The sequence below is a fragment of the Halichoeres trimaculatus genome, unplaced genomic scaffold (genome assembly GCF_033239565.1).
Source record: "Halichoeres trimaculatus isolate MK-OKI-2021-1 unplaced genomic scaffold, fHalTri1.1 fHalTri1_scaffold_6, whole genome shotgun sequence".
Lineage (NCBI taxonomy): Eukaryota > Metazoa > Chordata > Actinopteri > Labriformes > Labridae > Halichoeres > Halichoeres trimaculatus.
The window spans coordinates 4,984,272-4,999,773 of NW_027437184.1; the positions used below are offsets into that span (position 1 = coordinate 4,984,272).

At 37.8% G+C, this 15,502-nt stretch overlaps 2 protein-coding genes across 2 annotated transcripts in view; both read right to left on the reverse strand.

Moving 5' to 3' along the window:
* The window catches only part of stk10 (serine/threonine kinase 10), a 91,045-nt gene extending 84,582 nt beyond the window's left edge, over window positions 1-6,463 (reverse strand). Inside the window, exon 1 of the mRNA XM_074672595.1 lies at window positions 5,885-6,463. Coding sequence (XP_074528696.1) covers window positions 5,885-6,043 — 159 coding nt within the window. The 5' untranslated portion in view covers window positions 6,044-6,463. The remainder of the gene's footprint in view (window positions 1-5,884) is intronic.
* Window positions 6,464-10,181: 3,718 nt separating this feature from the next.
* cytl1 (cytokine like 1) lies at window positions 10,182-13,372 on the reverse strand. Its single transcript, XM_074672989.1, has 4 exons — window positions 12,916-13,372; window positions 12,586-12,630; window positions 12,227-12,373; window positions 10,182-10,381 (listed from the first exon to the last, which is right to left on the reverse strand). The coding sequence occupies exons 1-4, from the start codon at window positions 13,066-13,068 to the stop codon at window positions 10,325-10,327; spliced, it is 402 nt and encodes a 133-aa protein (XP_074529090.1). The 5' UTR covers window positions 13,069-13,372; the 3' UTR covers window positions 10,182-10,324.
* Between the last annotated feature and the right edge of the window lie 2,130 nt (window positions 13,373-15,502).

The window sequence follows — 15,502 nt, forward strand, 5'->3', positions numbered from 1 at the left end:
AAAAAAAGGTTTTGTCCCAGAACAGCAACGGTAAAACTGAAAAAAATTGAGCTTCTTTGACTTTTCATGCCCATAAAGTATTCTGAAAAAATACACTACGTTACATTTTTTCTCTGTTTTATTTTGTTTGTTTGTTGGTTGTATTTACTCTGTAAAAGAGTCTTCACTGCAGTATGCAATGTGATTAGAAGGTTTATGTTTAATTTATTAATTTTATATTTTTTCTTGGTTGTTGCTTTCATCACTACAAGACACGATACATAAATGATATATATTTATTCTTCAACATATAACCTTGCGATGCTGTGTTCATGTCCAGCATGGAAAATTGCCTACTCTTCCACCTCCTCACAGTCACAAGGATGCATTTAGGTACCTAATAATGGTACCTTTTGATTGTACGGGAATCGGTACCCAGTACTTTTGACAGAATTTGTTCGGTACCAATAAAAGTACCTAATTCGGTACGCATCCCTAGCACTAAGTGGTCAAATAAACCATTAACATCAAAACGTGGATTAAGTCTCAGGGTCTCTTTTGCAGATGCTACAATGAATACTGTGTAAGATATGTGTCTTCAGACCTGGCATTCCCATTAAGGATGCACCGATCCGATCCTGGTATTGGGTATCGGCCCCGATACAGCTCCTCAAAGCTGGATCGGGTATTGGTTGGGAAAGGATCGGTCCAAACTTGACACTAATGGCCCTTTTCCACTAGCACGCCTTGGCCCTTCTCTACTCAATTTGCAGCATGTTTCCACTAGCCTGGTTTCTCATAAAACAAGCCAATTTTAGAACATACTCCACTCTGGTTCAAAGCAAGCTGAGTCAATACTAAAAGATGACGTCGTCATCGATGAGTCATGAGCGCGACGCCCAAAATAAGACGGGACATAAGAGGACAAGAGCCACCCGCCATTTTTAAACAACAACTTCTAGAATGGTGTCTCGACAAGTTTCTCTGAGGTCCAATGGGGAAGTCCAGACCTTTTTGGGATCCAACTGGAGCTGAACGGAGCCACGAGGAATGAAAAGTCTACCAGGAAGTCTCGGCGAGCCTAATCTATGATTTAGTCCACATGGTATAAAGTTTTACAATCAAATAGTCATTTCTGTAAATTCTGAAGCACTATTTTAACCAAACTGCTGTTAGATATTTAAACACTTCTAGTCTAAATAAATATTTACTTCAGTAATTCCATATGTACTCATTTTTGTCTTTTACTCTAAACATTACCAGTCTTATCCCACAGTAGAGCATGCAGGTTATTATTTAACACTGGCATCGGATCAGGAACGGTATTGGCCGATACCCAAAGCCCAGGTATTGGTATCAGGACCAGAAAAGCTGGATCGGTGCATTCCTAGTACTAAGTGGTCAAATGAACCATTAACATCAAAACATGGATTAAGTCTCAGGGTCTCTTTTGCTGATGCTACAATGAATACTGTGTAAGATACGTGTCCTCAGACCTGACATTCCCACATGGCGACAACAAGCATTCACAGAGTACAGCATAAAAAACAGAGGTGAAAACACATGTTAAAGCATGGTGGGGGAGGGGGCTCCAGGTTTTTTAAAGTCCAATGTTGGCAGGTATGGCTTCAGGTCAAATTTGGGTTTTAGATCCAGCAGTGTGAGTTGAGCATAATTGTTTTCTAGGGTTGAAGCTTGAAGCTGCACAGGCCTTGTTTGTGTGTGTTTTTATGGGGCAGTTCAAGGGGCCTCAGCGCTGTCACAGGAAACCATGTTGTAACGGCTCAGACCTCCTATCATTCAGTTTTTATTTTAAAAAAAAAAAGAAAAGAAAACTTTGACACTGGACCAGTCCTCTGCCATGGACTTTGGACAATAAAGAAACATTTTCACTGACAGGGTAAAACTCTTCAGCAAGATCAGCACAGTATACAATATCTGGGGGATTATGTAACATTTTATGAGGTCCATCCTTCACAGTCTGCCTCCCAGATGTAAACACCCACAGCTTGAATTGTCCTTAACACTCGCCTTAAGCAGCTAAGTGAGTTGTTATTCTCCCAGTGGTGACATTAACCTTTGGAGTGTCACTGTGACAGGAGCAAACTGTGCTGAGCAGTTAAAGAGGGAGGCGTGCGGCGTCAGGGTCCTTAACATGAACAAAATGATCGATCCATCTTGTGTTAAAGATGACATCTATATCACTGCTTTGACTCCTGATGAGCAGCTGATTTCACTTGACTTAAACTCTCCCACTCACATTTTCTCTATCACACACTTTAACAACGGAAAAACATGTGTGAGACCGCTCCCCTCCCACAGACGAGCTGATTACTCCGCGGTTCAGAAGCTGTCCCCCTGATGAAGTCCCACCACTTCCTCTCTTGGCTGTCGTCTGCTCCCCGCCTGCCTTCTTAACTCTGTCTCCCTCCGCCCTCGCTGCTCCATCTGACACACGCAGGTGTGGATCTGTCCTCCCCCTACCCAGCTACTTAAGGAGAGGAAACAGGAGCCGAAGCAGAGGCTTGGTATTTGTATAAGAAAGTGCAAACATAGAGGGGATACGTAACAGTTTGGAGAGCAGGGTTGTGATGGAGCATTAAGCAACACATCAGGTTTAAATGCACTTTTCTGCTTTTTCACATGCATGAATTTTACAGTTTCTGTTTCATTCTAGTACAAACAAGTCGTCATTCTGACTCTGAGACGCGTATATGGTTCAGTCTCTGTCCAAGCTTTATGCATACAGTCCAGAGAAAACAAAATACCTAAATAAGGTGGAGTCCAAAAAGAGTGCATTTTCTGTTTGGGTGAAGCATCACTTCTTCCACTGAGGCCCCCGAAGTCTCAAAGACTCTCAGTGTGCTGCAGCGAGCAGTGCACACACAGAGCGACTGTACCACTCTGCACTGCCCGGCCAACACATCCTGATTAAAACACTGTTCAGAGCCAAAAGTGCTGCTGCTGCTGCTACTGCTGCTGCTGCTGCTGAGGTTTGAGAGGAGCGGACAGGAGTAATGAAGAGAGGTTTTACTGTCACTGCGGCTGCTTCACACCGAGCTCACAGCCAGGAGTGGAGTGGAGGGAGGGGATCAGACCCTCAGGAGGCTGAAGGAAGCACTTTCTACATTTCTATCAATACATAAAACAGCATTAATGTATATTTCCTCCCAATTGGAGGAGTTATGTTGACTCAAGATTAAGGATAGACCGATTATAGGCCGGGCTGATTATCAGGCCGATAGTTGGCATTTTGAAGCATATCGGCATCTGCCTTTTTTTTTTAATCCGACGGTCGATAGGAAACAAATTTAAAACTGTATTGCTGCTTTGCTTTCTGCAGTCACTACTCAGTCCCCAGCACTGTCCCACCCACAGTACCATCTGATTGGTTACAAGCAGAGCTATGACTCGGGTAACAGCCAATTAGCAATACAGTTATTACAGTTATTACAGCTACATGGTAATTTTGGAAAACTTTTTTACTGTAGAAAACTTTAGCTATTAATTTTTTAAGTTTTCATATAACTTTATAAAACATGCTGCTAAGCCTGGGAGCTGTTCAATAAACTCATGCTCAAAGGCATTTGAATGAAGTTAGGTGTTGGAGTTTGGATTGTTCAAAATGTTGACACCAATATTTTCTCTTTGACTGCAAATTAATATCAGCTTTGAATATCGGTTATTGGCCTCCTTGACTACAAATCATCAGTATCAGTATTGGCCTGGAAAAATCCATATCGGTCTATCTCTACTCAAGATGTTAATTTTTCAACTTTTCTTAAAGGTTGTTATTGTGTTTATGTCTATGAAAGAAAAGTGCAGCAGAAGATTTAGGAGAGTCAAACTGGATAAATTTTTTTTTAATCTCTCAAGACTGATTTCTGCCTCTTAGACCCATAATTAGGGATGTTCGATACCACTTTTTATGCAGACCGATACCGGTACGAGTACCCCTTCTTGAGTACTCACGGATACCGAGTACAGATACTACTAGTTCTTTTGATACATGAAATTTCAATGAACAGTGACAGATCATTTTGATCAAGGACAGCACAGTCACTCTGACATTAAGTCCAAATAAGACAGAAACAACTCTCTGAGTTTACAACTTTTTAGATCAATATTAAAAATATATATATATATTAAAAGCGCACAATAAAACTAACAACTGTCAGAGTTTAAGTATTTTTTAAAGTGCAAAACAAAAAAAGTTTAACTGATAACTCTTTCTGGTTCATTCATGTTGTCTGAACAGGACCTGGCGCACATTTGCCGTGGTGTTAAACAGCAGCAACCAGTGGTGAGGAGGACTTGCTCCACGTAAGATTTTTTTACTTACAGTATCTGCAGCCTTCACAAGTACGGATACCTTGAAAAAAGGCTGGTATCACCCTGGACCGACACCTGGTATTGGTACCTGGCCATCCCTACCCATAATACTCCACAAACTCTGACCTATTAGCCATATTTGGGGTACTGATTCTCAAAGTGGGGTCCCAGGACCCCCAGAGGTCCATGAACTATAGCTAGGGGGTCTGCGATACACTTTCAAAATTGTTGTAAAAATTACTGAAAAGGCGTGTCAACAAACTGGGATCTCTTGCACCAATAAATTCCTCTTTTTTTCCAGTAATCCTGCCCAAATCAGTTCTGTGCTATGGGATTAATTCTGATATAATCATGACATCTCTGTTAATTCAATGTGAGGAAAGACTAAAAAGGATTACAAAGTGTTTGATTTGGAAAGTATTAATGTAGCCGAATTCTATCCTTGCAAAGAACTAGATAATTCATTTTTAAATAGTATCAAAATTATGCTGATTAATGTTACGATAAAGGAAAAATGTCACATCTGAAAGAGCTCCATGGTCTACAAACTGCCCTCATCATCTTTTGGTGAAATCACAACATTACACCCATTTTAAGTTAAAAACTATCCAATCCAATCCAATCCACTTTATTTTTAAAGCACATTTAAAAAAAAAACATTTAAGTTCACCAAAGTTCTGCACAGTTAAAATAGCATATGAGAATATCAATAAAAGAAATAAACTCATTTTAAATAACACATAGAAACAAATAAGTGTCATAAAAAAAGGGGTTAAGACCATAAAAGACATAAAAGGACACAGATCACACAACTCTCATGCTGTTGCCAAAGAATAAAAGTGAGTTTTTAGATGCGATTTGAAAGGAAAAAGGAAAAAAAACTATGTATTTAAGAACAATAACACCACCAACAATAAACTAATGGAGAACTCATAACACAAGTAATCAAACTTCCTGTACAATGGAGGTCTCACTTATCCCAAATAGCAAGGGGAAATAAAAAAAAATGCACACCAGACAAGAGCTCAGGAGTTAAGAAGTTAAAATAGAAACTTTTGTCTCTTTCAGGATTAAAGGAGCATTGCAAACACTTAGGACTTCTTAGTTCTGCAGATGCAGCATAGAAAATGTAACTTTTTAAGCCTTTGACTCTCCTTTCAGATGTCATTGTTAAATCATAGTGAGCTTGAAGGTTGAGACATCCATGTAGACTTCTTTAACACATGCTAACTTTTCCTGAATGACTCTATTAGATGAAACTACAGTTTGATGGCTTCCTGAGTTTGTTGTACAACCTAAAACTGACCAAACAGCATTTTTTGGAGTTCAAGTCATTACTTCAATGCAGTGATGGGTGTAGATACAGCTTTACTCAGAGACAGAGCATGTAAACAGACCAGAGTTAACCACGTTTGAACGTCACTGTGACTAAAAATGTGCAGGATGAAGCAACAGGTGAGTTTAATCAGTGAAGTGTGTCTGAAATTAGAGATATGAGCAGGTATTTTATTAAACTAGTGTTGTTAAGCTGCAGGTGCCTCGTGTGTGTGTGTATGTGTGTGTGCAGACTCACCTTGTAGACCTTCCCAAACGCGCCGTCGCCCAGCTCACCGATTAGCTCCCATATGTCGTTGGGGTTGATGTCCCGGTGGACGTGCTCGTACTGCTTCACTTTCTTTTTGATTTCGATGGTGGGTAGACGGAAAATTTTGCTAAATCTATTAAGTGCCATTCTGACAGCGCTTTTAAAATAATACTAATGAAAAAAAAGACACAGAAACAGTAAAAGGATGAAAGGACTCTACTCTGAGAGCATTACGCACGCAGAGACGCGTGGCTCGTACCGAAAAAAGCGCTTCTCCACTTATTTATCAACCTCCCCTCTCCTCTAAAAGTGTCCTCAGGTTTTCCCAGCGCGTTATTCTACTCCGTCCATCCCAGGAAGCGTCTCTGGAAGCTCCGCGGTCATAATCCCATTCACTGTGTGCGGTGAGTGCTGGACGCGCGGTGACCACCTGCCGCTGAAACACGATGGAGTCTCCTCTCCGCCTGTCAGGGCAACTTGTTGCTTCAAAGTGTGCGAAAGAGCCCCACCTCGTTACTCAACAGCCCGCCCACTGCCGTCATGGAAATGTAGTTTCTTTCAAAGAACGAAGTCGTCGTCACTGCGGAGCTGGTGAGGTAGAAGGACTTCATGTCCGGGTCTGAACTGGGCGGGTCCGCTCTCACCAAAACAGCTGGGACACGAGCTTAGACAGTGGACTTTCATTTCAGCTCTCTGGAATGCTCTTACTCATGATTTCAAGTTGTTTTATTTTCATCCCAAGTCATTACTTTAATATTTTCTTACAGTCAAGACTCTGGTTTAAGTTACCATATGTTTATATCAAATTCTGTTCCTTATTTTTTTAATTCATATTAATATTCAGCTTTTAAATAAGAGCATAATAATCTATATGTGTTGATCTTACTTTTGGATCTTGACTCTTATTTATGTAAAATACTCACCTGCTTAATTCCCTTACTCATCACCTGTGCATGCAGAGTTGCGGCGCCCTCTAGTGGCAAGTTCCACTCAGTGCCTGCTAAAACACTTAAAAGAAAAAGTAAGCAATTTTATTTTCACCTCTGATTTTTTTCTTTCATCACTTTGAATTTATTTATTATTTATTTATTTATTTATTTATTTATTTATTTTACAGATAATTTGTTTTGTACATTTGAAGGTGTTGAAATGTCACATCAGTGGCTGTCAGTGTCAGTGGTAGCCATAGACTGTTTCAACAGTGATAGCAGACTTTTTTGTTTTGTTTTCCAGCCCTGTCATGTGTTTTGAATTTTTGTTATGCATGTTTCTTGTGTTTTTCTGTCTAGTTGGTTTATTCAGTGTTTCTATGAGTCCTTTGTCTTGTTCGCACTAATTCTTGTCATGTATTTTCACTTGTGTTTCTATAGTTTTACCTCCTGCCCTTGTGCTTCCCTCCCTGTCTGACTGCCTCTCATGTCTTTCACCTGTATCTTGTCCACACCTGTGTGTTGACCACCCTTTGTCTATTTAATCTCTATGTTGGTTAATTTTTTGTCTTTGTGCCTTTTGGTTGCGTCTCTTGGTCTCCTCCTCCTGTCATGTGTATTTTCCTGTGTAAGTTTATTGGGAATTTTTAAGTTAGACACAATTTTCTGTTCACTGCACCTGGGTCCTCCTCGTTCTTGTGTTTCCTGCTGAGCTGTGACAGAATGAACTGACCAAAACATGGACCCAGGTTTCTTATTTGATAGTTTGGACTGGTTTTTTTTGTTTGTTTGTTTGTTTTTTCAAATTTTTTTTATTTTGATATTTCCATTTATATAAAAAAAAAAAACAAACATAAAAAAAATCACATGAGATGTACTTTATAAATTTGTTAGCTTATATTAATATATTTTCATGTACAGTCACTTTTAATGAGAAATTATGAAATACAGTCTGTTAAACTGATCATGTTGTTCCAGTTTTCAGCTTACAGTTGGACTCATAGTCTTTTCCTAGTTTTATATCTATCTATCTATATCTTTCTTTTACCATATAGATGGAAATTGGCCTTATTTGGTAACTCTGGCATTTTACATGGATGTTGTGCTGAACTGTTGTTGCAGCCATGTTTTATGCACACATTATATTTGTTTGTGTTGTATTAATAGCTGGGTGGAGTCCAGAAAAGGACGTAGGTGTGCTTAGAGGTGAAAGGGTGATGAGCTCACAGTTCTTTGACCGTGTCTAACATCTTTGTTTTGTATTATGGGTTATTATTAGAATAAACAGTGCAAAATCAAGAAGGCGTCAATTTGAGTTCACGCACCTTAACGTAACAAACCAGTCAACAATTCAACAGTGATTTTGATTAGCACAACTGTTCTTTAACCAAATACAGCCTGACCAGTCAAAAAAATAGCCAGAAAATTCTAAATTTTTGGAACTAAAATGTTTATGAACCCTTTTTGTTTCGCATATATTAATTTTTCACATTTGATAAATTAGGTGGGGTTTTTTAACTTTTCAAAAATAGTTTTTATAAATATGCATTATTTCAATGCAAATACTTACTTTAAAAAATGAGATGTCATTCTTACTGCAGCTTCTTTAATATAGCAATGATTTTCATTAAAGAAAAATAGATAGCGTGTGGATGATTTCATGAGAGCAGACATTTTGAAAAGGACAGAAAAATGATAATCTTCAAGGGGGTAGAATACTTTTTTTGTCCCTATCTATTTGAACAGGTTTGAACAAGTTTGTAAGGAAACGATTTGTTACGTTGATGAGATAGAGGTCTTTAAAACTCATGTATGAAATATGATGTGTTCAGCAACATGGGGTTAACTGTTGTACCTCTAAACTATCTAAAGAAAGTAAATAAACTTCAGTATCCCCTGATTCCTTCCCAGCATCGAGAGGGCAAACGTTAGCTCTGCTCACGCAGGAGGGTTTTAAACATATCAGCCATGACTGATCCCTCTGGATATTTACAGATGTTGGGTCTATTTTCCTCATTCCTCCTTCACGTGTTACAGTTTTAGATTAAATATAGTTTAAGTTTTGTCATTTGTGAGTCTATGTTGGTCAGTGCTTCAGAAATAGAAGAAAAAAACAAATGTACACAGAATGTGTTCAACTGAAGGTGGAATTTTTGAACCCTAAATATGAAAGTTGTATGTAGTTTGATCCTTGCTCATTTTTCAGTCCGTAGCTCAATGACAGCTGCCGTTAAAATAAAAGCTTCATCTAAAGGCAATTGATCCTTGAGTCAACACAGTACTGACATTTACAGACGTTAGATTCAGAGAAATTTTACTCAACATTTCCCTTCAGAGAGCACAAAGCTCTTCAGAGTGAAACTCATTGACCTTCCTTTAACATTTCATTAGCACGAGTCATTTTCTCTCTGAATACTACGGAAGGATCGGCCGAACGATTAATGGCTTAAATACCAATTATAGAGAGGAGAAGTGGAGGCAGAGAGGTGATGTCATGGTTTTCTCGCTCATCAGTTTGGTGCTGACCTGCTGAGGTGGTTCAGGACACACATGGTTTCAGTGATTCGACACACAGTAACCTTTAAGTTTGACTAAGTATGTATTTTTTCAGAGCTGTTACTAATCCACTTTGTAACACGCTAATGCTTCTGTTTTTCTTTTGTTTTGTTTTCTTGTTAGTTTTTTGTTTATCTGTTAGTTTTTGTGTTTTGTTCGCTAGTCTGTCTTTTATTAAAACTCTGTTTTAGGTTTTAGACACTTCATTACCCTATCCTTAATTCTCATTCAATTTTATTTGTGTGTGACCCTTTGGTGTATTGTATCTCATTGCCTTGTATTAACTTAAAATAAATAAATGAATAGAAAAATAAATAAATAAATAAATAAATAAATAAACAAACAAAACAATTAAAAATAAACAACAAAAAATAAATAACAAAAAATAACAATAAATAGACCAATAAATAAATAATAAATACATAGACCAATAAAAAAGATAAATAAAACTATTACAAATAAATAAATAAATAAATAAATAATGAAAAATAAAAATAAATAAATAGACCAATCAAAAATAAATTAAACAATAAATAAAACAATAAAAAAATATAAATATAAATAAATAAATGAATAAATAAATAAATAGACCAATGGAAAATAAATGAATAAAAAAAATTCATGAAATAATAAAAAAATGAAAAAGATTATATTTCTACTTTACTGATGTATAGGGGGAAAAGACTCTCAGGTCTCACTTTCATGTAAGCGTTGTGTCAAATGAGAAAATCAAAAGGCGTTTCGATACATTTATTTATATGAAATATTCCAGCCAGTAAACATTGGATATGTTGGTTGTATTATAAAAAAGATTATAAAGATAGAGTAAATGTAAATGTAAATGTGATATAAATTCTGTGTCTTTCAGTCATTGCAGACTCTTGAGTAGACACAGGAGGAGTGTATGTTGTCTTTCCTCTCCTCAGACTGGACGGTTGGCCTTTTACATCCAATGTTCCCGCTCCAGCGCTGCACAGTCATAGATGGTGAAGACCAAGTCCTGTGAAAAGAAAAACCATCAGTGGATAAACATGAGCAATTTGACGGTTTAAACACAAACGGTTTATTTCTCTAATCCAGACAAAAACACTTAGCAGGGCTTTTATGACATTAACTGTGTTTCCGCTCCGTTACTGACCTGAATTTCTCTAAGTGAATCAACTGTGACCCTTTGCACTGACACCACGGCCTGGTCTGCCCACACAGCCTGTATCAGTCTGCTCTGCTGGACCAGGCTCAGACCCAGATGTGCCTGATGACGTGGCGTTCAGGTGCACAGCATCAGAAATCCACATAGAACTGAATGTTTTTGTATAATCTGCTTCATAAAGCCGGCCTAATCCTGTGAAACGACCCACTGAGCGACCCCATGAGCCGGCAGGCGGTGTGAGCACATCTCATCAGTGTCAGTGTGGGTCTGCTGTTTCATGACAGGCTGCGGTGACTCAGAGAGTATGAGGGGATAAATGTCTGGTTTAAAAACACAAACTACTAATGGCTTCCTGTTTTTTAAATAAAGATATGAAGTAAAAAAAGCTGGATTTTCAGACTAAATGTGCAGAGTTTTAAACAAATTCAACATGGTGTAACTGATTCATATCATGTTGGAAAGGTGGGCCTCAAACACCAAGGTCTGCCCTGACAGACCTCCAGAATTCTGGCCAGTCAGAGAGACAGGGTTTTGTGGAATGGGGAGTCTTAAAGAAACAGCAGCTAGAATGAAGCGTAACAAACAAAAACTGAAAAGATATTTTTTCTAAAACATCAGTGTGATACAAAATTAGGGATGTTTTTTTGGGCATAAATCATGTAAAACCACTACAAGGGTACCATAGAGACAGTATTAAGCCTGAAAAAAGCTAAATACCCCCTCTTTAAAGACCAAATTTAAGGTAGAGTCTGCAGGATTTACCTAAAAAAAAAAAAAAGTAAACTTTTATAGGAATGATCCTGCTCAATCATCTACTACAGGCCTCCGTATGTGTGTGTCAGTGTCTGTGTCTGGCTCGAACCCCCTCCTCAGCCTGTATGTTGATGTCTTGGTTGTTTCTGGACGTTTCTGAGCAGAGAGTTGACATGGTTTCTTCAGCCAATCACAGAGCACCCAGTGCGCAAGTGACTTTGCATATTGATAATAGCGAGTGGAAGAAGCTAACCTGAGTGGCTATGACAGAAGACGTAGCACGGAGAAAAATAAACAACCAAAATGAAACAAAAAACGCCAAACAGATAAGACTTTTTCTTTTATGAGGGTAAGCTTGGTTCACCTTTCATTAACTTTCAGGAACTTGGAGAGCAGCATGGTACAAAGAGTGGCGCAAGCTAGCTTTCTGCTAACCAGATTTGTATCAAATATTCATAATTAGCTTGTGCTAACATGCTAAGTCAGGAGCACAGCTTTCAAGTTTCTCCCATGAAGGGAGACTTTATGCTACAGGTGATTGCTGGGCTAGTGAGTGTGTTCATGTAGTCACAGTCAGAGGCTGTGGGTGTGCGCTGCAGCTGGCACTGAGCCAAGGAGGCGGAGCCTAGTTTGAATGTTGGTTTTGCGAACAAGTAATAAAAATTCCTGCAGACCTTTTACCATGGTCATGGTTTAGCACTGTAATCTTTGTACAACTGAAAAACACATGGCTCAACTTTGTGGCAAAAAAAAACTGGAATAACCACAACAGTCTTTATTTTCATATTCAAAGATGAGATAGGATTTTTACATAGATCCATCTCCAGCATGCTTAAACAACAAAAAGAAATACTGATAAACTCTATAGCCCTCAGCTAATGTTTCATGGTCCTACTTTAGCCTGGTGGTGTTAAAAACGTTAACACTCCAGGCCTTTCTTACCCCGCGACATTTCTCGGACAGGAAGATGTAGAGCTGTTTCAGATTGGCCCCCAGATATCTCACTTCTCTGGTGTAGCCACAGCGTCGCTGCCGCAGCTCTTCCACCATGGAGATGTAGGCCTTGATTTTTTGCAGCACGCACGCATTCTGACGGCAGAAACCGTAATTAGCGTCCCTGAGCCTGATTTACAGCCGAGGTTTGCAGTCAAAATACCGCAGATGTTTGTGTAGAGTATTGAAAACAGACAGACTGAAAACAAAAAGCAGGCTGAGCAGAAAACAAATGTTATTTACACCAACATGTCCTAACGTTTTGGTGCGCAGTAAAAGGATTATGAGTATTTAAAGGTTGTACTCACATGGACATCGAGGTAGAGATTTGGCATTTGGGCCATGCAATAACCCTGGATAGAAAAATATGTTTACATAGATTTAATGTTGTTTTAATCACAACACTTAGTCTCAAATTCCTTCTTTAAGTTATTTCCTGCTGTTTTGTTTAGTTCAGACTAAATTTATGCACATCTGTCTGTAAATTAAAGTCAATAAATGAAGAAATTAATCAATCATGGATCCATTTCCAACCTTAGGCACAAAAAAGAAGCAATCAAGAATGAAGAGTTAGGAGTAGTCACTAAGTAACTCCAGTTTGAATCCACATACACATATCACACACGTCCATGGCTTACCGTTTCATAGCTCCTCTTCAGGTGAGCAGCCCACCCGGTGAGCTCGCGGGCCATGCTCAGCACCTTGGAGTAACATGTTGGTGGGAAGAACGGAGAGCTCAGAACCATCGGCACCAAACAGGACAAGAGCAACAAGTGGTTAAAGAGCGCCATGACTCGCTGACACCTTCAGCTCAGATTGAGACCTCTGTTTGTGTGTCAGTTTGATTGTGTGACCACTTCACACACACTCATACACACACACACAGCCACGTATGCATGGAAGCAGATTTTAACACTCCCCTCTGTTTACTGCAGAATGACAGTGCTGAGGAGTGACAGGCGACAGTCAGCACTGGACTACCAGAGGAGGATTGAGATAAGGGTGAAGAGGTGGTAGGATGCCATTTAGTCCAGAAGTTTGACTGTTAAAACGAATGCTATAAAAAAAGTCGACATTGAGACTTCACATGATGTTAGTATGGAAGAGGACTAGGGCCACTGAAAAATAAAATCCAGATTTTTTTAAATATTTTTTTTCTATCACTTTTTTCCCCTTTTTTCTGAAAACAAAAAAAACAAAAAACAACATAATTCTGAGATTAAAGTCAGAATTAAAAAAAAAAAAACAAAAAAAAAAAAACAAAACAGAATTTTTATTTTTTCTAAAAAAAAATAAAATAAATAAAAATAAAAATAAAAATAAAAAGTTTATTTTTTTGTAGTTTGTAATTTCCTGAAATGGAATTAGGAACAGAAGAAAAAAAAGTTGATTTTAACCTCTGAATATTGAGGGAAAAGTCTGAATTCTTAAAAGTCAGTATTCTGACTTTTCTCAAAAAATAAATAAAAAAATAGATAAACAAACAAACAAACAAACAATAAATAAAAAAATAATAAAAAAAAAATTCTTATGTATTTTTAAGTGGCCTTCATCCTCTTTCATAAATTAGGAATTTTCAGCTTGTAATTTCCTGATATGGAATTAACAAAAGTGGAAGAATTAGTCTGTTGGTTACATGTCAATTCAAATGCCAAAGTTTAAGTTAGAAATTGAAGTATAGAAGACTTTTCATCATACAGTAATAAAAGTAAAACTGTTCTAACCTCTATTAAGTTTAATCTTGAGACTTGGATAAAGCTGACAGTTCATTTTGTGCCCATCATCACGTGTTGCATCTACAGCGTTAAAATTCTGTGGAAAAAGACTCCAAAAAATAAATGTTAATAACATTTTACATTAAAAAAAAAATCCAAATTAAGTATGTGCTAGTAGCTGCTTTGTTTAAATCTCATACAATCAAACAGAAACTAAGAAGTATTTTCTCTGTAATTTGCAAAACATGACATTTGAAAACCTTCACTGAAAAATGGAGGTTTGTCTTTCAATTATCTCTCAAGTATAAATTAAGTTTGAAAGATACTTTATTGGTACATGATTAAGTTTTAGGATGAAAAAGATAATATTGTACACTTGATATAGTCTCTTGGACACATGGTTGTAAAATATAGTTTCTGATACAAGTGCCACAAGAATAAAACTTCATCTCCAGACTGCCCTAGGGAGAAAAATATCCAGATGATCCAAATATTAGACTTTTTTTTTTTTCTTACACTTTCTGAGCCACAAGAGACATTTCAACCTTTTGATATGAATTTTTTTTTTCCACTGTTGTGTTTGGTTTTTATTTTTATCTCAGATGAAGTAAAAAGACAAAGAAAGCGAAACATTTAAGATCTCTCATTCAGAAAGATGATGTTGGGCAATAAGGCTATCATATTGGAAATTTTCACATCTACACCTGAACACAAAATTTATTCTACTTGTGCTTGTATTTCTAAAAGGGCATAGTAACGGGGCATTTTGTGTATACGTCATAAGTTTTATCTTGTTATGCAGAGAAATGAAATGAAAAGCAAGGCCTCATTATGAGCCAGACAAGCAAACACCATCATCAGCAACATGGCTTTAAAATTAACGCCTTAAAATGCTAAAGGAGGGTGGGTGTCATACCACTGTGCAAAAAAATTGAACAGGAGCTTAAAAGAAAGTAAGCTTTGACCAGGAATTAAAAAAACAGAAGGGTTTTAAGTTTCATCTTTATGTGTCATTTTTTTCATTTTAGAGGAGGAAGTTCTTTCTCTAATAATCTGAGTTAATTTGACATTTTGTCCCTCAACATTAGAGACTGACTGCAGTAATCCTGGCTGCTCAGTTATCATATAATGATTTTTTTCTGACCACTAGATGGGGCTCATCTTACAAATTTAAACTCCCCCCTTCTTTGCATTCCTCAAGGCCACTTTTCTCCAGAGTCATGATAAAGTTTTATGAATACATTTTATTTCCTCTTTGGAATCTAAATCAAGAGTAAGCATGGCTCCAAGGTGTTAGATTCTCTTTACAGGTGACAAAAATATCCTCTCTATCAAAACTAGGACATCATCGGCCCTGGCTGAGGCTTCCTGTTGGTAAAGTAGCTTACCTCCATCTCTGTCCAGCTGTGATATGACACTGCCATCCCTCATCTCATCTAACTAAACAGCACACTCCCTGCCCCTGCCAAACAGCAGAAATGAAGTGTTGGCCTGTTTTTGACGGATGCTC